Source organism: Mytilus galloprovincialis, chromosome 12 (assembly GCF_965363235.1).
Source record: "Mytilus galloprovincialis chromosome 12, xbMytGall1.hap1.1, whole genome shotgun sequence".
NCBI classification, from domain to species: Eukaryota; Metazoa; Mollusca; class Bivalvia; order Mytilida; family Mytilidae; genus Mytilus; species Mytilus galloprovincialis.
In genome coordinates this window covers 25,909,801-25,936,417 of record NC_134849.1, presented here as the reverse complement: position 1 = coordinate 25,936,417, position 26,617 = coordinate 25,909,801, and the positions used below count along the sequence as shown (strand labels likewise).

General features: G+C 31.3%; 2 protein-coding genes and 1 long non-coding RNA gene across 3 annotated transcripts in view; 1 reads left to right on the top strand and 2 right to left on the bottom strand.

Annotated features, from left to right (window-relative positions):
* LOC143055044 (uncharacterized) overlaps positions 1-19,404 on the bottom strand; it is a 43,427-nt gene extending 24,023 nt beyond the window's left edge. The window contains exons 1-9 of the mRNA XM_076228185.1: positions 19,300-19,404; positions 16,564-16,677; positions 15,084-15,275; positions 14,664-14,693; positions 13,518-13,655; positions 12,222-12,572; positions 11,115-11,465; positions 8,285-8,366; positions 7,582-7,907 (exon numbers count right to left, since the gene is read on the bottom strand). Coding sequence (XP_076084300.1) covers positions 7,582-7,638 — 57 coding nt within the window. The 5' untranslated portion in view covers positions 7,639-7,907; positions 8,285-8,366; positions 11,115-11,465; ... (4 more) ...; positions 16,564-16,677; positions 19,300-19,404. The remainder of the gene's footprint in view (positions 1-7,581; positions 7,908-8,284; positions 8,367-11,114; positions 11,466-12,221; positions 12,573-13,517; positions 13,656-14,663; positions 14,694-15,083; positions 15,276-16,563; positions 16,678-19,299) is intronic.
* LOC143054709 (neo-calmodulin-like) lies at positions 537-5,687 on the top strand. The gene is made up of 5 exons (XM_076227725.1): positions 537-641; positions 1,849-1,936; positions 3,046-3,189; positions 4,378-4,623; positions 5,349-5,687. Exons 2-5 carry the CDS (start codon positions 1,888-1,890, stop codon positions 5,375-5,377), a joined length of 468 nt encoding a protein of 155 aa, XP_076083840.1. The 5' UTR covers positions 537-641; positions 1,849-1,887; the 3' UTR covers positions 5,378-5,687.
* A 3,355-nt stretch (positions 19,405-22,759) lies between the features above and the next one.
* Positions 22,760-26,195, bottom strand: LOC143055043 (uncharacterized). Its single transcript, XR_012971924.1, has 3 exons — positions 26,077-26,195; positions 23,130-23,312; positions 22,760-22,864 (listed from the first exon to the last, which is right to left on the bottom strand). It is a non-coding gene; the product is annotated as an uncharacterized LOC143055043 (long non-coding RNA).
* Between the last annotated feature and the right edge of the window lie 422 nt (positions 26,196-26,617).

Here is a 26,617-nt window from a genome sequence, read left to right as displayed (position 1 = left end):
AAATTCTCTGTATAGTAATTAAAGTATATATGCATGTTCATAGAGTACAGAAAAACAGAAGGTATAAAAATCGGTATTTGGAAAATAGGGGGAGGGCAAAAAATGTGCCCAGTCACTAAGTACCTTTGACTTTTGATATCTCTCCTGAAATTCTCCAGTCAGTATATTTTTTTTTACAGTTTACATACGCTCTATTTCCCCGCGATTTCGCGGGTGTGTTCTAGTGTTTGTTATGAGTGTACTTTTAAGTTTTTTCGTTACTATTATAGGTTAACGGGTTTTATAATGTGTATGACTTATAAACACTTGATCCTTATAATTAGTGACCCCAAACTTCCAGTTTATTTATTTCAAGCTTTCAAACAATAATAGTTGAATATCAAACAATTAAAATCTTAAAGTTAAAAAATATAATCTTTGGTCAGTAGATAGAGCTAGCTTAACTGTATTTCATGAGCTTAACGTTAAGAGAATTATTATTCTAATAAAATTTGTGTATTATATGTTCAATAAATTAAGTATTTTTAATTCCAATCAACCAATATTTTGAAATACTTTGCCAGTCTATATGACGCCAATTTAGAGTTTATGTAATTCCACGAACTGGGGTGTGACAATTACCAACAACTATCTGTAATTAAGTAAGTAGTACAATGTAATTAAGTAAGTAGTACAATGTAATAATCAGTTGTTTATGTAATCAATGATATGTATACTATGATTTTATATCTCTTTTCTATATATTTCGTATAAATTCGTCTTCGTTGGATTTATGTATAATTCGAATCGTGTATTTTTACAGATGAGACGTCTCATACATTGTACATGTATATATAGCAACAAGGTTGTTCATGCGACACGTGACGTCATTACATTTTGTAATATTATACATAAATTATGTTTATCAATTTCAGTGGGCTTAAAAATAAAAATTAAGTCTAAAACTGTAGGTCCACGAAGCTGTTTTTTTTTTTATTTATGTTAAATATCTAATATGACTCCACACTATCCATATTCTGTATTATTTATCATATTTCTTGAATATCAGGTAACTTAGGGTATTTGGAATTTGAAGAAATATAAAAATAAGGAGATGTGGTATAATTGCCAACGAGACAACTTAGAACTATCCACCGTCAAACATTTTTGCATTACTTATTAAAATTTACAAAGTGATTACCACGATAACGTGCTAACTTTAAACTTTATATCAGGTTTTTCGAAAGAGAGTGTGAACTGATTGATATTATAGTGTTAGATACATGATTTTTTTCCTGTAGCTTTTATTACATTGTAAATTTATACGAGTACTCTCAGATCTGTACTTTACTGTTTTTGTTTAAGTTGTGTTGTGCTTTGTGTCGATCTGAGGATGTAAGTTTTATGAATTTTATAGTTTGGGCTTATGCTGTTACATGTACGCTGCAAGTTACATTATCATCAGAGGTTAGAAAGGCTTTTGTATCGCAAATATGTTTATGCCCACCACATCCTGTATATGCATAGCCTAGGTCAATACGTTTGGTTGTCGTATGTGTGTTGCTGTGCATCATGTTTGTTTTCCGTTTAAGGATCTGTAAATGAATCAGGCTGTTATTTTTTTCTTGTATCAATTGTTTTATATCTGTCATTTATGGCTTTTTTGTATTTTGATGTGCATCATCATGTATGAGTTTTAATCATTGTTGAAGGTCATACAGTGAATATCCTCAGTTTCGAGATCTACGTCAATTGGTGCATGCAGAGTTGTCTCACTGGCAACGTAACCACAACTTCTTATCAAATATTATGTATTCAGTTCATAATTTTTCTTTTTTTTTGTACTAAAAGAATATCTCTTTTCTAAAGATGTTCTAGTGAACCCGTGATTTCTGATGCAGTTCTAAGATGGAAGGAGAAAATACAAAAGATTCAAATTCAGAGAAATACAGAAAAGGTATAGCGTGTTTGTTTGATAGTACATGATGTATAAGTACATTTGAAAGTAACCAATGATAATCACGTTCATTAGATTTGTGTGTTAAAAGAGAAGCGAAAGATTTGTTTGTACCAGAGGGACATTCAAACTCATGAATCGAAAACAAACTTCTGAATAATTCGGGGCCTTTTACAGCTGACTACGCGGTATGGGCTTTGCTCATTGTTGAAGGCAGTACGGTGACCTATAGTTGTTAATTTGTATGTCATTTTGGTCTCTTGTGGAGAGTTGTCTCATTTGCAATCCTACCACATCTTCTTCTTTATATTGACAACGCTATGTCTAACCTCCCCCCCCCCCAAAAAAAAAAAAACAAAAAAAAAACAACACAAACAACAAAAAACACACGCACAAATAAAAATACAAAAGACATAGAAAAAAAAATCTATGCAACAAGGCTCTGAGGTAAATGGTATAATCTGTTAACGCACTTCGTATGTTAGCTCCAACTGATTTATGGCGGTCTACACTTTTGCCACTCTATCGCATATTTTTTCCCGATTTGGAAGATTATAACTCTTTAATAACTTGGATATTCAGAAAAATGAAATAAAGAATTCTGATTCATTTTTGTTAGCATTTTATTTCTAGGCCTAATAACCTGAACATGCTTGAAATATTTTCCAATGGACGTTTAGTAAACAACAAACAATCAATAAATTGGACCTAATAAAACCAAAAAAAGTTATGTCGACAAAGAAGCCGTTCCCTAAAATCTACAAGGTATACCCATGCATGATTTATGCATCGATGCATATGCCTACTTTGATTGATAGTTATCAAAAGCTTTTGGATAAGTTTGGTTTAATTTCACAGCCTCCGATATGACAGAATTAATTTATGATGCGTAGCTTAAAATTGAAACAGTGGTTGCTTAGCTTATTTCTGTTTTTTGGTTTGCTTAAAGAGAAGTTGTCTGCAAAATTGAGGTTATATAATGACAAGGAGAGTCCTTAACTTAGTGCTGTCCTTGATATTTTAACCCTACTATAAAAGAAAAAAATCAAGATAGAGTGGATTTTGTATATAATAATAATCACTAAATATGTTTCATGTTTCAATTATAGAAATAAGAAAAGCATGGAATGTCCTTGACCAGAATGGAGATAACCAAGTCAATGCCAGTGAAATAGTTCGTGGTTCAAGGGTATTAGGCATGAACCCTACTTTGCAAGAGGCAGAAAAATGGATCGCAGATATAGATGAAAATAGTAATTGATATTTATCTTTTATATATATTCTTTATAAAAGATGTGGTATGATTGCTAATGATAAAACTCTCCACAAGAGATCAAATGAATTAACAACCACAGGTCATCGTACGGCCTTCAACAGTGAGCAAAACCCAAACCGAATAATCAGCATGATTTACATGAATAAATTAAAGAAGAAAAGATATATGACAGTGGCAATCAAAACCAAAAGCTGAAGAACAACCGACGTGCTGTAACAAAAATCAATACAAAACAATAAATAAACAATATATAGACAAATATATGGACAAATAACTGCCCGCCACAACTACACAGAAAACAGGAGAAGGAACAACACGAACCTATCCAACCAAAATTAGAAATGACCTTTTGCGCTCAGGAATGGTCAACATATAGGTGCAAATTTTTATTTATATACAGTTTATAGCTGCATCTTTTTCATTCACTTATACCAATTGAATATACTAGATAAAAAATTTGATCAAGATGAAACCTATGTATGACTATAGTGAATAAAAAACTTCAATTACGAATAGATATTCATTATTTTTATATCCCGAGAAGAAGAGATATGATATCGTGTTTCCGAGGTTTTAATCCAAATTGATACATACATGTATGTGCCACACCTCAGCTAGACCATCAAAAACAATTTCAGTATCCGAAATAATAATTTTTTAAACTAAAATTGACTATTTTTCATTTAAGGCCGTTATAATGTTAGTAGCGTTTTGACGTAATAAATTGTGTTGATTATAATATATATTATATGTAAGTTACGAATAATAAGAAATAATATTACCTTATACCGGCGTCACACATCAGCTTGTTGCACCGATGTACGCCGGGCTTTGTCAAAATCTTTGTACGCTGCAAGTACGCTAGTAATTATGGACGCACTCAAATTGTCAATCAAAGTTCCTCTTGCGTGCACCTACCGTATACGGACTTACCATTTTCTCTGGACGTCTGCTGCGCATTGGTCTATACGCCAATATGTAACGCCGGCATAAGTGTGACCAATCAAATTGTTTGGGACACATATTCTTGAATAATTTGCTTTTTAATAGCTACTCTTGTTTGGCATAGGCATAAACACACCAAACACACTTGACGATCTCCTTCGGTTAATAATAGTATTATCTGTAGATCTGATATACTAGAATGATATTCTTTCTTCTTCAGAAAACGGATACATTGGGTATGATGAATTCGAAACAATGATGACGCAATATTATGACGTTCTTGATTACCAGGAACAGGAAATAAGAAAAGCATTTAAACGGTTTGACACAGACGGAACGGGATTTCTGGATCACACACAACTAAAACGAGCTCTTAAAAATATTGGTGATCAATTGACGGAGGAGGAATGTGATGAATTCTTTAATCTAACTGACACTAACAACGATGGAAAAATAGACATTGAAGGTACGTTAGTATATGAGGTTACACCATATCATAGGCAGTGTTTGTTAGACACAACTCCGACCAACACTTAAATACTTATATAAATTCTAGGACATGCATGTGTACCTTTTCCTTTAATAAACACCACAAACTGGCACCACACACTTGCACAAAAAGTGCATCGTGGTTCCAAAAACTTTTAAGAAGTATATGATACGACCAAAAGATAAAATTAGGTACAACTTGAAAAAAATGTCCATTCATTTCAAAATTGCATTGAAAAGACATGTATTTACAGGTCACGTATTTTTATTAGTTGTTGAAACACTGTAAAAGCAATTACTGTTATAGATATGCACATTTTCATTATGAGGATATGAATTCTATAAAGGTACATCGGATTCAGTTTGTATTTGCATCAATAATTCAGATTGATATGTAGAGTGAAAAAAAGCAGTACCAAACGATTTATTCATCATCCCTAAAATTTTGATAAAGAAGACACAACAAAGGTGCAGATGGTCCTATTAAGATTTGATATTATACAAACGGAAATATTAAAAGTGAATAATTCTGCGAGAAAGCTCAATTTGAACTGGCAAACTGCAAATGTGCGTAAGTTAAAACATGAATGACCTCATTCTTGAATTGATTGTAGTATATTTGGTACATCAATCATTTTTTTATTATTTAGATAATTTCATATACTATGCCTTAATTCAAATGTTTTTTTTTTCTAATTTCAGAATTTGTAGTACTATTTACTGCAAAATAGAACAAGAACAAGGAAACATTCTTCAATCAGTTATATGGAACATACAACATTATTCAATTTATCAACAAATGGTCTATCAAGATAACAGTAAAATAAAGCATAGAGACAAACAATGATAAATACATAAAACTTGTTATCAGTAACGTTACATACTTGACTGGGATAACAGGAATAATATAAACAGTATATTGAGCAATGACACAGTGGACACAGATCATACCAACCACCAGCATTCGTTTCATTTAGAATACAATTTTGTTAATAGATCATATTCCTAAAGAGAATTTTTCATTAAAAGCAGTTGCTACCATTTCCTATTTCACATTCCTCTAATGTATATGGAAAAGTAAAATAATAATAATACCGAACTCCGATGAAAATTCAAAACAATAAAACGCCAAAATCAAAAGCTCAACCACACCAAAGGAAATAAATTTATCACATATACTAGGAATACAATTTTGTATTTTCGTCAGACGCCCGTTTTGTCTACAAAAGACTCACCAGTGACGCTCGAATAAAAAAATTAAAAGGCAAAATAAAGTACCAAGTTAAAGAGCATTGAGAGCCAACAATTCCCTAAAATTTTGCCAAATACAGCTAAGGTTATCTTTTCTTTTGGTAGTGCAGCCTAAGTATTTCCAAAAAACTTACAGCTTTGTAAAATGTTAATTTGTAATTATAACCATATCAATGATAACTCATGTTAACACAGATGTGCTGACAACTGGGCTAGTGATACCCTTGGGGAAAAAACTCACCAGTAGTGGCATCGACCCAGTGGTTGTAAATAAACTTATCATATATATATCAGGAATGACATTTTATATTTGCGTAAGACGTGCGTTTCGTCTTCAAAAGACCCAGCAGTGACGCTCGAATCAAAAAAGTTTAAATGACCATAAAGAACGAACTTAAGAACCATTCAGGACCAAACTTTCCTAAAAAATTTGCCAAATACAGCTAAGTTAATCTATTTCTTAGGTATAAAAAGTAGTCTTCAAAAATTATTAAGTTTTGTGAAAAGTTCATTTATAATTATGACCATATCAATTGATAACTGATGTCAGCAAAAAAGTGCTGAATGGACAACAACTATCATATTCCTGACATTTTCGTATGTAGTATAACAGGTTTCTGTCTGCACTTAACACGCGTCTTAAATTATTCATAACCAATATGCCCAATATAAAAATGTATTATGGTGAAACAGCATAATAATTTAATGAACCAGATGCTCAAATAAACGAAAGAAACCCCGGTATACGAAACAAACATGTCCGGCTCGCATCATTACATTATTATGTAAATAAACTGTGAACTCTTGCTCATAACTCTCATCCGTGACTTATATATTTTAAAATAGTTCAATTCATAATAAACCTATTTACGAGATTTTAAGTGACCACAAATTATCTTAAATCAATACATGCTAACATTTAGTAGAACGCACAAAAATGCTCCTTGTTTAGAAAAGACCATAATAGCTTCTGTCCACGTTCATTAAATCCTGGTAGATACAAATATAGTTGTATCATCGAAACTCATACCACATGGTCTTTTTCTTTCTTTGCAGAAAACAAATTGTTCCTCTACTATTGTAGGCGGGTCATGAATTATCAAACTATATGTGGTACTACATGTACACATGGTCTAACAAATTACGAAGGTCATACCACCGCTACTTTTTGCCAGATCTTATCAATAAGACAATATTCAAGAAGAGTCAACATACCTAGAATAAATCAGTCACATGTCACCACAAATATGATAGTAATTTATCCCGTATAGTCTGTTATAAAATGCACCGAAATGCTAAATTCTTGAACAATTCGAACAAAACACCAACGGGTTGACTTAAGAATACGGAAAACAAATATATTGGAAAGAGAGCAGCTACAACTAGTCTACGTATACTAAATGGAACAACACATACATAATAGGGCGGGATAAACATGTTTTTGAGCTCTAAACCCTAGCCTTACCTAAAACAGGGGTTCTTTTATATCAGTGAAATTTAAGAACAATGTGTAAAAAGTTAATGGAAATAGCTTGATTCATTCAATTGACACAAAGAGAACAAAAACAACTATCACGTAGACAAACGATGCAAAGTTACAGTTTAAGAATGGGTACTGTTATTGTAAGCTACAGAAAATGAAAACGATCCACAACCAAATACAACTAAACGTTATATTGCTTACGGTTTTATTAGTGTTGAACTGTTTTATTTCACTTAGTTCATCTTTCCTTGTTTCCATTTTTTAGAAACTGATTTACCACTTACTAAGCAACACATAGGCGTGTATCGATCAGTATTGTCGTTGCTCCATTTTGGTTCTAATGTATCTATATGTTCATGTACTGAGCATTATCGTCACTAGAAACACGTAGTTCGTTTTCATAGTCATTTTCAAAAGCAGTGTTTTTCTTATGTAAATCGAGTTCAGTATATTGGTCATTCGGATCATTGTTTATCGTCATATGCATATCGTTATATACTGTATTCTCCTGAAATGCTTTTCGTCTCCTAAAATGTAGAACATAAATAGTTTTAAGATTTATTGACCTCTTTTTATTAATGTTCAAATAACCTATTCTTTTTTTTTGTAACAATACATTAATTTAGCAAAAACAGTTTTCTATCTAGCTTTTAAAGTAGCCTTTATCCATTACACAACTTGATATATTGTCATTTGGAATTCAGTCACTGGTTTGAATAGACTTTGGAAGTCTTTTTCAAACTGTCGCATGGTCTAACGTGTAAAAGTCAAAGATTTTAGTAAATAAACCTCTGTTGATAATTATATATACCGATAAATTAGAAAACAAATAATTGTTTCTTCCATGTAAAAATGAGGAGGTAGAATGAAACATGATCAACCAAAAGTACATTTGTGTACTTACCACAATCGATAAAATCCCAAAATACCTAGGAAGACCAAAATGATGACAACAATCACTGGAACTGACACATAAACGATAAAACCTAGATTAATAAATTTATGAAAGGAAAATAAATTACACGGTAATGATAAATGAAGTATGAGGAAAAGAACAACAGTTGACAATTGATAATATATTGGTTGATTAATTGTTGGTTGATTGACGTCCAATAACATTTATTTCGTGTATGTACAAGACGAAATAGCAACTGACAAAAGTCAAATACAAAGTCCCCCTGAAATAACTTACTCGTCTGGATACTACGAGAATTTCTCACTGATTCACATTACTGGTTTCATTATAAAATGAATATGGATTTTTTTAATGCTAAAAATAATAAAAAAAAATTAAAGTTCAACAAGATATAAAAAGAAGAAATAATATTGTCATGGGGCAGTCTGCCTACCAGCACAACATTATCTACAAATGTGCATGTGATATTCGATGTTCATTAGGAGTGCACTTAATAGATTGAAAGGGTACATTTGTGTAAAAGTGATTGACACACATTAAAGATTGCAATCTTGTAATTGACTGTTATATAGGCTTACATGCAAAACAGATGATCTTTGAAAATAAAAAAATAAAAAAAAATGTTACTTATAATTTTCTTTCATGTTCATATTATGTGTGTACTAATATGCAATTGTGATTTAATCGAAAGAAATGTGGGTAATGCCACGAAGAATAAATAGTAACGTAACCCTGAAGTCAAAACAATTTTTTCCTACTTTCTGTTTGCTGTTTCTACTAGGTCCCGCCACTTCTAGTAAACATGATATCATTACACTTTCCTGGATTGATATCTCCAAAAAGACGCAAGAACGTTTTTTCTAAATATATGTTTCAATTCAGCCTAAACCCAGAATCAAACAGAAAAAAAAATGAGTCCAGAAAACAAATCCAGAAAAAATGGACTACTTTGTTTCCCTCTATGTTTTGACATGCACCGGAAACAGGAGTTGTAATACAGGACTGGTACATAAAACTGAATAAGGTCTGAAAGATTATATTTACAGTTTGTTAATGAAAAGTTTGAGTCCAATCAAAAAATTACTCTTTAAAGTAACATGTTTTACTTATTACTTCAATGAAGTGCAACACAATTATGCCTGATTAAACTAATTAAATCAATGTGGCCATGGCTTGAGTTTGCACATTGTTGCCATGCAGAACGTACATCAATGAAATAAGACTTATTGTATGACATTTACAATTTATCATATACACTTAAATATAACTTTTACTTGAACATATCCCTCACCCTAGCTTGACTATCTACCATATTACATTTCGAGCTATTTGTACTTTTTTATTCAACGCCCAGTGATTTCGTATATTTGTTGCTATGCATATTTATTCATATTTTATTTGCTATATTAAAGAAAAATGGATAATTTATGGAATAAATTATTAGTATGAATTCTTCTCCATCTAGCAATATGAATAAATACAATAATAGTAGAATGGAAATGCATGTAAATCAAACAGTTTATAGAATATAATACAAGCTATCACACATGTCATAGGTAAAAAAAAGAACAGAGAAAGAAAAAAAACCCAAACAATTCTGTGTTGATGACGTGAGTATTGATGATGATGTTCCATATTAGTATCAAAAAGCGCTTTATGGAGGTAAAATAAAACTGTTTAAGCTTTTGATGAAACTTTAAGCATGTTAACAAATTTTATTGTTTTTGTATATCTGTATTAGCATCAATTATGGTTATGAGATTGTTAAGGAATTGGAAGTTTTGAATTCAGGAATATTTATTTTGTTTCATTAATTTCATTATTGCAACATCGTATTTGACGGCTTACAATCTACACAATGGCTTTTACATTTATTTTATAACTATTGAAACTCAATCAAAGTGCGCAGGGAATGTGTTATTTGAACATCAGGCATCAGGTACGATTGAGATCGATAGGATGTAAAGTCTAAGAAGAATTACTTAAGCCATTATTTCGCCATGAAAGTGACTATTTGAAGTTTTTGATGTCCATGGACAATGCTTTCTTACATCAAACATGTCATTCAGAATAATATACAAACTCAAATACCCACTTATTAAAAACCCTTTCTGTCACTTGCAGTTTTTGGTGGATATCGTTTTGCTCGATCTTATGTTCTCTATCATTTTTTGTTGCTTGAAGTGTGTTTAGTGTATATTAGTGTTTGTTTTTTGTCATTGTCAATATTATCAGTTTTTTTTTTTCAATATACGGTGTTTGATAGTCCCTTTCTACTATATTGTGTCTCTTTTAGAATACCCCAACGATCTATTGTCATTCACATTATCAGACCGATATCTTCAATAAAGAAATAGAGCATGACACTTTTTCATAAATAGTCCTTATACTATTCATTCACTGTACTAGCAAACATTGTTACTTAGGGGCCAGCTGATGCAATCCTTCGTGTGAGTGATTTTCTCTTTTCTCGCTGTATTGAAGACCCATTAGTGGCCTTCGGCTATTTTACTCTTTGGTCGGGTTGTTGTCTCTTTGACACATTCTTCATTTCTATTCTAATTCTATATCTAATTTCAACCAAATTTTGACACAATGTATCATTTGTCATTAGCAAAGAGGTTTGTGTGGTAAACACTATAACTTAAACATCATGTTAGGTGGATCAAGTACAGTTGTGATTTATTTTTAAAGTTCAAGGGTTGCAGTTGGTCAGAAAGATTAAGATTTTTTTTAATGATAACGTCTGTACTTTGAATTCGTATATGTATTTAGAAGAGGACTTCTTTATGAATCCACACTGTCTAACTGTACCTACCGTTATTATCTGTGACTTGTTTAATATATTGTTCCGTTACAGCTGCGCTATACACGGTGTTAGACATATCTATAATTTTAGTTATAGCTGACTCTGCACTAGTGTCTACAGATGAGCTAATTACATGTGTTCGGGGATGCTCGGAAAAACGTTGTAATGAAACACTGGTAGGAAGTATCGAACTTGCTGTGTGATAATGTTTATAAAGTGATACACTGTTCTTTGTCAACACGGTTGTAAGAGCTGTAGATTGTAGTGGCATGTACTTAGATTCGTGTTCCAAATTCAAATAACTGGATTTGGATGAACGAACGATACCTTGTGATAATGAACTTTCTGGACTTGCTTTCACTAAAATGAGTTACCGTTGTTTAATTAAAGAAGCAGTAATTATGTTAAAATATTGCTATGCACATATATATATGGATATCGTTTTGCTCGATCTTATGTTCTCTATCATTTTTTGTTGCTTGAAGTGTGTTTAGTGTATATTAGTGTTTGTTTTTCGTCATTGTCAATATTATCAGTTTTTTTTTCAATATACGGTGTTTGATAGTCCCTTTCTAGTATATTGTGTCTCTTTTAGAATACCCCAACGATCTATTGTCATTCACATTATCAGACCGATATCTTCAATAAAGAAATAGAGCATGACACTTTTTCATAAATAGTCCTTATACTATTCATTCACTGTACTAGCAAACATTGTTACTTAGGGGCCAGCTGATGCAATCCTTCGTGTGAGTGATTTTCTCTTTTCTCGCTGTATTGAAGACCCATTAGTGGCCTTCGGCTATTTTACTCTTTGGTCGGGTTGTTGTCTCTTTGACACATTCTTCATTTCTATTCTAATTCTATATCTAATTTCAACCAAATTTTGACACAATGTATCATTTGTCATTAGCAAAGAGGTTTGTGTGGTAAACACTATAACTTAAACATCATGTTAGGTGGATCAAGTACAGTTGTGATTTATTTTTAAAGTTCAAGGGTTGCAGTTGGTCAGAAAGATTAAGATTTTTTTAATGATAACGTCTGTACTTTGAATTCGTATATGTATTTAGAAGAGGACTTCTTTATGAATCCACACTGTCTAACTGTACCTACCGTTATTATCTGTGACTTGTTTAATATATTGTTCCGTTACAGCTGCGCTATACACGGTGTTAGACATATCTATAATTTTAGTTATAGCTGACTCTGCACTAGTGTCTACAGATGAGCTAATTACATGTGTTCGGGGATGCTCGGAAAAACGTTGTAATGAAACACTGGTAGGAAGTATCGAACTTGCTGTGTGATAATGTTTATAAAGTGATACACTGTTCTTTGTCAACACGGTTGTAAGAGCTGTAGATTGTCGTGGCATGTACTTAGATTCGTGTTCCAAATTCAAATAACTGGATTTGGATGAACGAACGATACCTTGTGATAATGAACTTTCTGGACTTGCTTTCACTAAAATGAGTTACCGTTGTTTAATTAAAGAAGCAGTAATTATGTTAAAATATTGCTATGCACATATATATATATATATAATATATAAATGAAATATGGTGTATATTCCTAAAAACTATACGAACCAGAACAAAATATAACTTTATACAATACAACAATTGTAGCTTTTTATTTTCTAACAAAAGAAAATGCTCAACGTTTTTTTTTTACACTTATTTTCTCAAAAGACAAAAAACATTTAAGGAATGAATAGCTCGCGTAGTGGGTTCTTTTAAAGTGTGCACCAAATGTTTTATGTTATTTTGAATAGACAGATAAAATATTACATTTATTTCTTATATTTTAATTTAAAATACAATTTTAAACCGGAGTAAATCATGAAAAACGTTGATGAGGTCAGCCAATCATAAGACGCGATACATCCAAAATTAGAATAATTTTATTCAGATTTAAAAAAATAAAAAGACATTGTATTTGCGTGATTTGGTCGAGTGTCTGTACTAACATAATTCTTTGATCCGTTTTATTCTATAATAAAGCAGTTCAAGAAAATTGAGGAATTATTAAAAGTATAAGACCAGTAAAATAAACGTATGCTATTTATTAAAGTTATCATGACACGTGCTACCTGGACGCCTTGAATCAGGTATGCTGTGACAAAATATTTAAGGAAGACAAATGCATTCAACTTTTTTGAAAAAAAAACAACCAAAAGGGCTTAGAGAGAATAGCTTAATACATCTGTTATTTATTTTTTTTTTTTGCTTTTTCAAAGAGTTTTGTGTATCGAGATCACAATTTGGTGCCATATTCTGTTTCGTTAGTGTTTTATGAATATTTTTACCTTCAAACCTTTTTTTGTCTCAGTTAAACAATCTATACAATAAAATTGACACTTTTTGTTAGTGCATGTACATTGTACTATCTGGACATTTCATATTTTACCAGTCATGAATTTCACGGAGGGTCCATGAAAAAGGCAGGCAAATCCATCAAGTCGTCGTCTGCAGTTTTCAATGTATTCAAATGCGTTACGGCCAGATCCGGTTGGACACCACCTAGTGTACACACAGTTATATATGTCTGTAAAAATATTGAACACATATTCTTATGAAATGAATAATTGATGTAAAAATGTATTAGCAACCTTAAGACTCGAATTATCACAAACACACCCAGTCTAATTTATAAAGGTGTCAGACCACGAATTGAAAATCCCTATGTATTAAACCGAATTTTGCCATGTTCAATGCTTTCCACATCTTTTACCTTTTTATCAGGTTTATCCTGAATTCAACATGTCACACCTGTCAACATATCAATTGTCAATCAATGTTGAGGATTATTGTGCTCCATAATTTACTAATTTAAGATTTCCAGAAGACCAGGTTTTAATGTAGGTTGAACTTTGCTTCCAAAGGATATTTCTTTCTAATAATTAATCCTCAATTTGTTATACAAACTCCTAGAAAAGAAAATTTTGGCTTAAAATTGTCTAAACATAATTTTCTTTCACTATAATTTTCTTTTCTGCGAATTTGTCGGGTAGTTTAAGTATTTTTAACAGTGTAGAATTAACTTTTTCGTTTTAAATTAGAGGGAGGGAACTGGTGGTCTGACATCTAAATTTCCATTAGAACATTCCGATTTGTGATTGGGGTTGTGTTGATCTGTCAATAGTGTGTGCATGTTTTTGTTTGTCTACTTTTTGTCTTTTGCTCGTTTTTCATTTTTTGGCTATGCCATTGTCAGTTTGTCATAACTTATGAGTTCGAATATTCCGTTGGTATCTTCAATCTAACTCTGAATATGTTGTAACCATATCTGTTCTTTGAAAATGTAAATATTTATGATATTTCACTGTAAATCAACTGGTAATAATACATAACTAACAACAATACGATAATCCAAGGATGCTACAAATAGAAGAGTTCACGTGTTTCTGAAATAACTTTCATCGATTACGCTCGAGCTTTTACAGTACTTGTGGTTTAGGTATGAATAAGGGAAACGTGTTAATGCCCTACTTACAACATTTCCAATTTAACAGTTCACCATACTACGTTCCCTATAGCACCAGTTTTTATTTACCTGTATTGTTCACATCTTTTATTTCATTGCCTGCGAAAAAACAAAATGCTTCAATTGCGCTTAAAACATAAAATCTGTGTTGGTAAATTGTTCTAAAAATATCACTGTATAAATTGAAGATGATATATACTCAACTTTTATGCAATTTAATAATATTAGTAATGTTACGTTAAAGGGGAAAACTAACAAAAGTCCAACCAAGTACTTAATTTTGAAAACTTTACGACAGAAAAACAAGGTGACAAATATGATCCAATACTATATTATGAACTTAAGGAAAACCTCTTAAACATTTCGAAAAAACGAAGACAACGATGATCAGAACGGAAATAAGGTTAGATCATTATTCATAGTAAACCAAATTATGAATGTTATGACATTGATACGTTAACTAGTCTTATTTACCTTAATATGAATTACCTGTCAAATATGTTGTATTGTAACGAAACCGGTGTATCCCAGTCCAAAATTCGGCTGTAGTCCTATTGCCGTTACCAAATGGTGAACATACTTGCGATGAGGCCAAATAACTCATTTGCTGCTTGCAGAATCTTTCGCTGCTGGCTTGAGTGCTTTTATGAGCAGTAAAAAAGGAAGAAAAACCTGTTGCCTCTAAAAGATATGTAACTTTAAACAAGTATGTCGTACAAAAAGTAAATAACAAAACTACTGAATTCCGAGGGAAATTCAAATCGGAGAGTGCCTAATCGAATGGCAAAATAAAATGATAAAACACATCAAACGAATGACAACAGCTGTCATATTCCTGACTTAAAACTGGCATTCTCAAATGTAGAAAATGGTGGATCAAACCTGTTGACAATGATGCATAAACCAAATGTCACAAATAGGGATACAAAAACAACACGGACCCACCAAAAAATAGGGATGATTTCATACAACGTGTACATTTTAAAAACTCAGGACATATATATAAGGTGTTTGTACATATACTCATAAATTAGTTTAATAATAAATACTAGTAATAGAAAATTTAAAGACAGAGATTAAAAGTGGAAAACATATTAAGAAAAGGAAGATACGTGGAATTTCCGCAAATCTGTCTACTATTTCTTATTATTTGATGTCAATATTAGGTTATAATCAAACAACATCTCCTCTCAAGACAAAAATAGAAAACCCAAACATTATTAGAGAAAAAATGCAAAATGATACGCATATCAATCATTTGTTTGTCTTCTGGTCTTTTTAGTTATAGACATGGCTTTATCATATACAAAAACATATATTAAAAAACTAGATTTAAAATACATTTTTTCCCAAAAAAAATCCATTACCATGTCTGAAAACTGACAGTTGTTTCCATTCGTTCCGTTCATTGATAGAATTGAGAGAATCATTTGAATTTCTCAGAATTTATGAACTTCCCCTTTTTTTAAAAATTGAAATAAATTGAATTTGTTTATACTTTTTATAGATACCACACAGTTCTGTGAATATTGGTGAAGATCGTGTGTTGGTCATTAGACGTCTTTTGGGAATTCCATATCAAATATTCATCATCCACACACGAACTTGTCTATAACACATTGACCTTACTTTCAGGTATAGAAATATGAGACAAGTGCTTGTGACCATCCACAAGAACGTACAGTCATCCGATTTTGAGTACTGCAGTACTTTGATCAATCATACCTCCTCAAAACTCTGCTCGAGAAGTCCCCGCGTCAAAAGCATACACTTGTACATGAAGTTTATATAGTGTGAAGTTGCAAGAGCATAATATATCAACAGACATATGTAAACACGATGCCTACAAATTTTTCATTGTACGTTTGTTATACTGTACACGATTTATATATGTTTTAATAATGTAATAGGTGTATTTAATATGAACCTACAATCATCTTCAAATGTTAAAAGCATTATATTCACTCACGGCAATTTGCAGCTTTTTTCAGGCTACAATCCTCTGCTTTAAAAAATGTCTCGTTCGCCGCACATTGAGCTGTTATACAATCCATCTTCAAATCATCGTTACTCAAAGAAACATCTAAATCACGAGGAGAAAAAGAGCACCAATACATATAAATATTTAAAGAATAACTTATTCAAGAATCCATTCATGGAAGAATATTCAACAAGTGACCATAAAAACACTTTTTTTCACGAATGCGCAAAGTTATCCTTGTTGTTCGGTTAAGGTGAAATAAAGTTTATATAAGATTGCTCCCACTTTATTTTCTTTAACAAATTCAATCCACCTGACTACAATACTATTAATATTTATTTTGTTTTAACTTGACTGACAAGCTCTGTTTAAAGATCGAAATACAACAAATAGTCAACACGTAACAGAAAAAAAACCCGCATTAATTCACAAATGCGCGTAGCGCATGAATTAACGATAAGTGTTATTCGGTCATCAATTGATATTTTTTAATGATTTTGATTTTCGGATTAGTTATTTTTTTATTACATTTACCATTCACCTCCAAATACATAAATACAAAAGAAAAAATAGAGGAAACGATCGTGTTTTCTGCGCATTCTCATGTGTTCTGAAACTAATCCATCGACAAAGTCTTGACAGCACCCAAAATAAACCCTTATTAATGTAACCCATTTAACTTAAGTTATCTTTAAAAATATGTGACATAAAATTTGCAATATCCATCATATTCACGAAGTCCTACATTTAGAATGAAGAAATAAGATTATTGCAGTTTATTGCAGCATAATTATTTACCATAGCATAGTATTTACTATTATTTAATTATAAGGGTACCTGAGGTAACCACCCCTCCCCTCCAAAAAATAAATAAATAATAAAATGGAATATAGGCTATTTAACTCAAGTTAACTCAAGTCACCTAAACAACAAGTATATTACATAAACAATACAACGTCCACGAAGTCTTACATTTAAAATGAAGAAACTAATTTACGACAGAATAAATATGTACCCTAATCTTGTATCTATTATTATTTCATTACAAGAGTACCTGAGATAACCGAAAAAAAACCCCCAATAAATATAACCCATTTAACTCAAGTTAAGTCATGTCACCTTAACAAGTACATTCCATAAATAATACAACATCCACGAAGTCATATATTGAAAAAAAAAAAAAAAAAAAAAACAACACCCAATAGATATAACCCATTTAATTCAAGTTATCTTAAACAATATTTGACACAAACTATGCAATGTTCATCATGTCCATGAAGTCCTACATTTTGAATTTAGAAAAACTTTTTTTAAAGCAAATTATAAACTCTAGCATTGTATCTATTATTCTCTCGTTACGAGGGGTAGCTGAGGTTACCTAAAAAATTGTAAACCTTACCATTGGATGTTTTATTATTTCATTACAAGGGTACCTGAGGTAAACAAAAACAATAAATACAACTCATTTAACTCAAGTTATCTTATAAAAAAAAATGACATAAACTATGCAATGTCTATCATGGCCATGCAGTCTTACATTTAAAATGACAAATTCCACCGGATACCTGAGTGCAACTGATTACCTCAGGGCCTACATCAGCGGGCGTTTCTTCCACCTGCCCTTCAGGATGTCATTCTCGGATATAATTTCACAAGGAAATTACGTTAATCCATTGCAACCAATGTCATAGTATATAATATTCAGGTCTCAGACAGGGTACAAACTATGCCAATCCCGGCGGAGAGATTATATACCCTGATTCAAAGGTAAAGGTTTTATGTTTGCAATTGTGTATGGTATTGTTTTTTACAACATATATATTGAAAAACAATTATACGTTCCGCAAACGTAACGGGTCTTTTTAAGTTGTTGTCAAAAAAAGTGTAAGGTGTATGTATTAATTGCAATTATAACATTTTAAAACATTAAATTGTAGTATTTGAAGTGAACATTACATGATTTTGTAATAAACATATATTATTGATGGATGGACTTTATTATTTTCCTTCTATGAGCCTCTGACATTGTTGGGGTTTTTGTATAGCTTTTGACTACGTTACTTAGTAGTAGGTTTTATGATGATGTTTATGAAGAATCAATTGAGAATTAAACGTCGTATACGCTCCTTTTACTAACCACGAAACAAAACACATAAGACGACACATAGGTGATTATCATTAAGACAGCCATCTACTTCCTCGATATTTTTGTTATGTGTATAAAGTGTGTACATATACAGCATGTTTTTTTATATAATATTTATTATTTGATTTACTTGATTTTGACTACGATATGTTTTTATTCGCTGTAATTTTAATTTGCACATTATGTACAGGTTTAACAACGTTAGAAATGTATTGTTTGTCCACGGAACAATATAACAGCAATGCCATATCAATTATAATATGTAAAGTGTATTAACATGATAACAATGCATATCGGAGTTGTTACCATCGAAGTTATTATCGAATTATTCATTTTAGGATTATTCAGTAGTTTCGATCCATGTCAAAAGACATATTTTCGTACAGGAACTTAATTGTTTCAAATTCTTATGTATGATCCCGTGTCTGGTGAAGGTCAAAACACGCCCAAACAATACCTAACCCAACACCTCAACATATCGAATATAGTAGACATCTTGAATGGCAAAACAACAGATTTATATTTCAAAATTTCCTGACTTTACTGGTTAATCTTCTTTTGTTCCGTAAAATACATACCAGTTTTCTTATATAACCACAAACATTTAATGAATTCAACGAAACACGGAGAGGCAGATGCATTATTAACAATGGCGTCTTCGTCACAAGAGCACCAAGGTTCCTGGAAGAGCATTTTAAATCTATAGTTAAAATGAATTCCAATAAATATATGGCGTCAATAAAGAAAAGATAGTCATTCATTTCTATGATATCTATAATCCAAAAGTTACAATTGAAAAAAACACCTTAACGCATGTATGTATTTTAATTGTAATAGGATCGATTTATTAGTAATTACGAAAGTTAATATACATATGATGAAGACATAATCTTTCAATCAGTTCAATTAAGATCTGGAGCTGGTCTGTCAGTTTCTGCCAGTAGTCTTTTGTTATCTATGTATTATTGTCATTTTGTTTAGCTTCCTTTGTCACCTTTCCCAACATCGGACTCTGACTTCATTCAAACTCAGTTTTATCGTGCGTACTGCTGTGTATGTTGTTTCTACATTAGCTAGAGGTATACAAGGGAGGGTTTAGATCTCACGAAACATGTTTAACCCCGTTGCAGTTTTACACCTATACCATGTCTTGTATAATTTTTAATTTTAGTTCATTTATATATTTCGGAGTTTAGTATGATGTCCATTATTATTGAACTACTTCACATCTTTGAAGAAGCACGATTCCGGTTAGGGGATTTTTTCGCTGTGTTGAAGACCGATTGGTGGCCTTCGGCAGTTTTCTGCTTTTTGGTCGGGTTATTGTCTCTTTGAGATATTCCCCATTTCAAATTCAGGAACATTGTTTGGTGTATTGGTGTCTCTAAAATTAAGAAGTAAATGCTTTTTTTTGTTTTTTTTTTGGTTGTGAAAGCGTTGACCGAAATAAATTTTGCATAAACGCACGCCTTTTAAACCTTTGAAAATTACTAAAATAAAACCATGCAATACTTATAATTGCATTTTCTTTTGCTAGGATCATGAAAAAAAAAAACGATTTTTATTTGGTTTTTGTTTTATTTATCTATGCTTGTGTCACTATGAATGTTAACACATGACATGGGTAAAATCTCTTTGTTCTTACTGTGCTATAATCTGAATAATGCACAGCTAAGGTGTACATTAACTACCTCAGATATACTGATAAATCTGTTCCTACCTTAAGGGGCGTTTCTATAAAGTTGAAAAATATCATCGGTTGTAGCTAGACTAAAAATGTTACGTTGTCCAATTCAAGGATGAACAACATATTCCCCCCATATAAAAAATTATCAAATAGAAAATCCTCCATCTGACTTGTTGATTAATTAAACACTTTGTAAACACATCGTAGTTTCAAAATAAGAAGAAAAAAAATGATTATGGGTGTTTAAATGTCACTTTTAAGCGCCACATTTCGGCTATTTCGTGGCCTCCGTTTTTATTGGTGGAGGGAGCCGGAGTGCCCGGAGAAAACCACACACCTTTGATAGGAAAACTGACAATCCTAATAATTTTGGACTCGAAAACCCCTGCACGGGGGAGTTCGCCCTCAAACCCTCAGTGTTAAATGTCTAGCCTAGTGAGCAAAGTAATGTAACTGCTTAGAATTCTTGACAAACGAGGCCTCTAATGAAAAAAAGAAAGGTTTATCTTTCCTTTTTTATTATCTAAACTGGGACATATTTTTATTTTTATTTTGTATACACAGTGTTATTTAAAATCTTCAACCAGTGTTTTAAAAACAGAACAGATAATAACGATTTTTTTTTAAGTTTCTGCCAAAAAAAGAAATCGTGTATTTAAAAATATTCAAATAAATGAAATCTGATTTGATTAATTTTCAGACTCAATGAAATTCATTACGATTTTTGGCATATGTATTCCTATCAAGGGACTTTATCAAATATAAATTTGGATTCGGGAAGATGGTGTTAAAGATTGGAAAGAGATTCGTTGTTTCTGTTTATCTAACATTTTAAATCTATGTACTAACATCTTTCTCGGTTCATCTTTCTCTAAGCATATCACTAAGGACAGAAAAGCAATTAATCTTTACTCAATACCACCGATTTGAAAGTACAATATGTGAAAGTAGTAAACGTCACTGATTTCCAAAAAAAAAAGAAATTATGATTTAATTTAACAGAAACGATAGAAATAATTTACAATTTAATTGCAATTAATGTAACAATTAAGGAAGAGGTCTAAATATAAAAAAAATAAAATAATTTAAAACTTACCAACCTCTTCTATATTAAGTCTCATTTTCCCCTTTTTATATACTCTACAAGAAACATTTCTAGGAACCGTGGATTGCGGAATATCGTTTGCATATTTTTTAAACGTTCACGTTAATTGATGGCGTCATGTGTTAAAACAGTTATTGGTAAATGAAATCGGTATATTGGATTTAATTTGCACGGCTCTTGTGACCCTTTAACCCGGACTCCTACGTCGTTCGGGTTAATCAGGGTCACCCAAGCCGTGTAGATTAAATCCAATTTACCGACTTGCTTGGTCAACAACTATAACTTACATTTCTTTCTGATTATAAGTAAATTAGCAATATAAAATTAAAATTTCATTATGATATAAATATTACATGCATGTATGACAGTTGCATACTGTTCTATTATGAAATGAAAACTACATTATGAAATGAAATGAAGGTTGATTTCATAATGACGCGAGATTCCTGTAAGTCAATCGTTAATAACGTATTATTATAAAATATACATGTAACGTAATTATAAACATGATTAAGATGTGAAACTTATTATAAAAAGTAAGAAAAACAAAAATGACGTAAAATCCCAATCAGACAGTCCCTTATTTAAATGAAAAATAAAAGGCTGAATATAAAAGAAAAGATGTGTTATTATTGCCAATGAGACAACATTCCACAAAAGACCAAAATGACACAGACATTCACAACTATAGGTCACCGTACAGCCTTCAACAATGAGCAAAGCCCATACCGCATCGTCAGCTATAAAAGGCCCCGATATGACAATGTAAAACAATTTAAACGAGAAAACTAACGGCCTTATTTATATAAAAAAATGAACGAAAAACAAATATGTAACACATAAACAAACGACAACCACTGAATTACAGGCTCCTGAAAGCGCATCAAACATATGACAAACAACTGCCATGTTTTTGGCTCGGTACATTTCATTATGTATAACATTTTCGGACGTAGCCTGATTTATGTCGGACTTAATCTCCCAATTGTATGAATATTTCGTAAAGTTTTATTTTATCGACAACACTGTGTTTACAAAACAATAATATGAAAAAATAAGGGTTCAGTAGTCAACATTGTATTGTTGTTTTAATCGCTACAAAGTCAAACACATATGTCACAACGAAAACTAAATGGCATATAGACAAAACACACTAGCAAATATGAAAGACATTTACTCTTATAAATCAATATTTTATACGCATGCAATAAAAAGTTTTAAAGAACATTATTTGTGTATGATTTAAAATGTACCTTGTATCCAAACGCTGTTGAATTACATGCACGATAACAATTTAGTAAGGATGATTTTGTAAACAATTGCTTTCTTCTGTCAGTAATACAAAAGCAACCTAAAAAATAGACAAGCAGTAGAAAGAGGTAAAAGCTAAAACCATGGACTTTCTGGTTTAGAACGAAAGTTAAGAAAGTTACTAAACCAATATCGTACACGATGACAATCTTTATTTGTTTTTTTTTATCGCTTAAATGCTTATAATTTCTGTCTTTGATTATATCGGAATTTTGTTTTTTATTAGACAATTATCAAAAGAGTATATATAAACATTGACGTGCAAGCTAAAAAGAAGTTATTAAAAAAAAAAATCGAAAAATTACCTTGTTTTGCCATCCAGGTTGTTAGCCTCTCACGATCGAATTTACCCAACCAAATGTTAATAGATTTAGCAGTACAGCTACTGTGGTTCATGTCATTTGGCTTGGCAAGCCTTCCACCATGGACTGAACAATAATTGCTAGCTTCAAACCAATTTGAGCTCTGGAGAATGATTTCAACATATGCTAAAAAAAAAAAATGATAACAAACTCTTACTAGCGACTGCCCGAAATATCAAGCCAGCTATGAACAAACAAGTAAATAAAATATTTTACCGTTTGTATCCAAATATGTTACTGTTTATTAATGCAAGATAACAAAGTGTAAATCGGCTCTTGTTAAAGGAAGATATGTACATTTCCTCGCTTGTTTTCATGTACAGCTTTTACGTTTCTGCATGACAAATTAATACATTGACCATCTCTCTTTTAAAGTTCCAACTTTTTATTTCTAACCTGATATGTGTTTGATTCCAACATGCTATTTCCCAGCTCGAATTTCAAAATTCTCATTTCTAACATGGCATTTGTGATTTCCTAGTTTGTTTTTCTTATTTCAAAGTTTACATATCTCACTCTTAAATAAACTGAAATGTTGTGCTTCTTTCGCTCTCACCCCATATGGAATTAACTGACCCGTATATATCGTATTAGGTCACTACATGGGGGAGGGGGCGGGGGGCGACTTAATACAACATGATAATGTTCGGCACCCCAAAGCATGTCTATAATAATGTACCAGAAGAGGAAAAATATTCAAATATAACTACAGGTCTGTATTTTTGTTAATTGATATCACTACAAACCATTAAAGTTTGAAATGGCATATATCTGTACTCGTCTGTACTGATTTTTACTCGACCAGTCTGAATTGGTCTGACTTTTACTTGACATTACTCGACCCCAGTCTGAACCATACTTGACTGTACTGAATCGTACTTGACCCTTATCTTCGCCGTTGAAAGTAGTCTGAACTATTACTCGACCAGTCTGAAACAGTCTTAACCCATTCTTGACATGTACTTGACCTATTTTTCCAGTCTAAACCATACTTAACCAAAGGTCTGAACAATACTCGACCAGTCTGAATCATACTAGACCAAAAAACTGTTAAAATAAATTTCTTTTTAACTTATATATATATGTATATATAAAAACAGCCAACAAAATTTATAACAAAATTAACCTTATAAAAGAAATATATCTCTGATTATATTCAAGATAAAAAATATATACTATATATAGCTTATATAAAAAAGGGATAAAATTAAATAAATAAATAAAAGTGTTTTTCTGATTAGTGGTGAAATATAAAGTATAACCTCTGCTTGGGGGCAAACTCATAAATAAGATCACACCTGGCCAGAGGTATTAAATTCTAAATAACATTGATTCAAAATTGCAACATCCTGTTTAAATTAAATAACAAGGCCTTTCGAATATACATGTATGTACTAGATAAGTAATACACGAATTTAAGAAAATAGGGTTTTCTTTTTACCTGTAAAACACACATGTACTGAGGTAATAAGAACATATTAAAGTGCGTTATGTATGCCATGTTAATTTGACAAAAAAAAATACTTAAATTAATTGAAATATTTTTTTACTGTTACTTTGGAATACATTTCCTTTTTTAAAAAGGTTATCAAGGATTGCTATGGAAATTCTATTATCATGATTATATTAAATTTTTGGTTTAATAAAACAAAACAATTAAGCTCTCATTTTTTTTTTTAAATTTATTAAGTTGTTTTATATACTATTTTATATATATCTTAATAAAAACCTTCACTGCATTATTACCTGAACTCAACTGACAACATATATATCTATACTAGGCTTAAGTTAATGGTGAAAATAGTCCAGTTACCATAAAACACTTCCGAAATATTTATAAAATTTTGAATAATATTGAAAATATACATATACATATACATCATTATGTAAGTGTTGATTAATATTTAGTTGAAGTTATATTATGATTGATTTAAATTTTAATTTCAATACTGTATTAAATACATTTTTAATTTCAAGTTGCTGTTCAAATTTCATTTTTATTAAAAGAATTCCTAAATTGATAAAATTCAGTTGATAGATACAAAGAAAAGGTCTAGGTTGGTTAAGACTTGGTCGAGTATGGTTCAGACTAGGTCGAGTATGGTTCAGACTAGGTCGAGTACGGTTCAGACTAGGTCGAGTACGGTTCAGACTCGTACAAAATGGTTAAGTACACATTCAGACTGTTAAGTATGGTTCAGACTATAGTCGAGTACTATCAAGTAAATCTCAGACGAATTCAGACTGGTCGAGTAAAAATCAGTACAGTCGAGTACAGATATAGGCCATTTCAGATTTTTAATGGTTTGTAGTGTATATGACAAGGTATATTTTTGATAAACTACATAATATATGAAAATGATGGGGTACTTGATGTCTCAGCTGCTTACCCCTACCAAAAACATATTGGAGTGCCCCTTCCCCCCGAGGGTCACTAACACACTATGTGTTTAATGATATCCGATAAAAAAAAACCAATTTGACTGAGTACTGATAATGTATATATTAGGCTCATTAGTACAGCTCATTATGAAATTATAAATTCAAATGAACATAATAGTAATGTTTGAAAAATCAAAATTACTAATAATCTTCAACCTGAAAACTTTTAACTACATCAATATATTATGTTATACATTCCATAAACTTTTATTTTTCTCCGGCAAAGTTAAGTCACTTCATACACTGAACACGTGTTGGACGAAGTTTTAAAATTTCATACATGTTTGCAACCAAATTGTCGAAACAAATAAAGGTTTAACTATAAGAATATTGTTTTGATATCACTTCACTCGCTATTATGATACGAAAACAAGCACATTATATCATTGTTTATCTCTTACTATAATTTTAATGTACAAGTCAGTAGTGTTTCATGCTATATACTTACAGTTTGATGATGATATCTGCGAGATTACACAAAGAATCAGATATTTAAACATGTTAAAATCCATTTGTCTTCTCTTCCAAAAATGCACTTCCTTGATGAATTGTCCTTTTATATTTTTGTTTGAATTTATCAAGTCAAATATGTACTAAGACTTATTTATTATAGTATAGTTTATCTTATAAATTCTTGGGTAACTAAGAAGTATATTATATCACTAGTAACATTTGAAATTCTTTTGACTACTTTATCACTTTGAATTTTTGACAGCCATAAGCATAATATTCGAAAACAATAAGCAGGTTTTGAGTAATCAATATTTCAAATTTTATTACCAATCCAGTAAGTCTTTTTTAGCCAACATTTTGAGAACATGGATGTAGGATACAAGAAATGACTTTACCAGAATCCAATATCCCTTTTTACTTTTCAAATGTCTTCGATATGTTTTTTTTTCAATCATTTATAACAAGGAAGTTTGAAAAAAATATTCACTTTGTTCTTAAAACAGAGAAAAATAACGAATTTACACAATTTACAGCGT

Bases quoted from the DNA above. Each gene is read 5' to 3' on its own strand.
- LOC143054709 (XM_076227725.1), top strand. From the start codon at position 1,888: ATGGAAGGAGAAAATACAAAAGATTCAAATTCAGAGAAATACAGAAAA. The intron at 1,937-3,045 runs GTATAGCGTGTT...TTTCAATTATAG, and splicing joins TTCAGAGAAATACAGAAAAG to AAATAAGAAAAGCATGGAAT. The intron at 4,624-5,348 runs GTACGTTAGTAT...TTCTAATTTCAG, and splicing joins TGGAAAAATAGACATTGAAG to AATTTGTAGTACTATTTACT.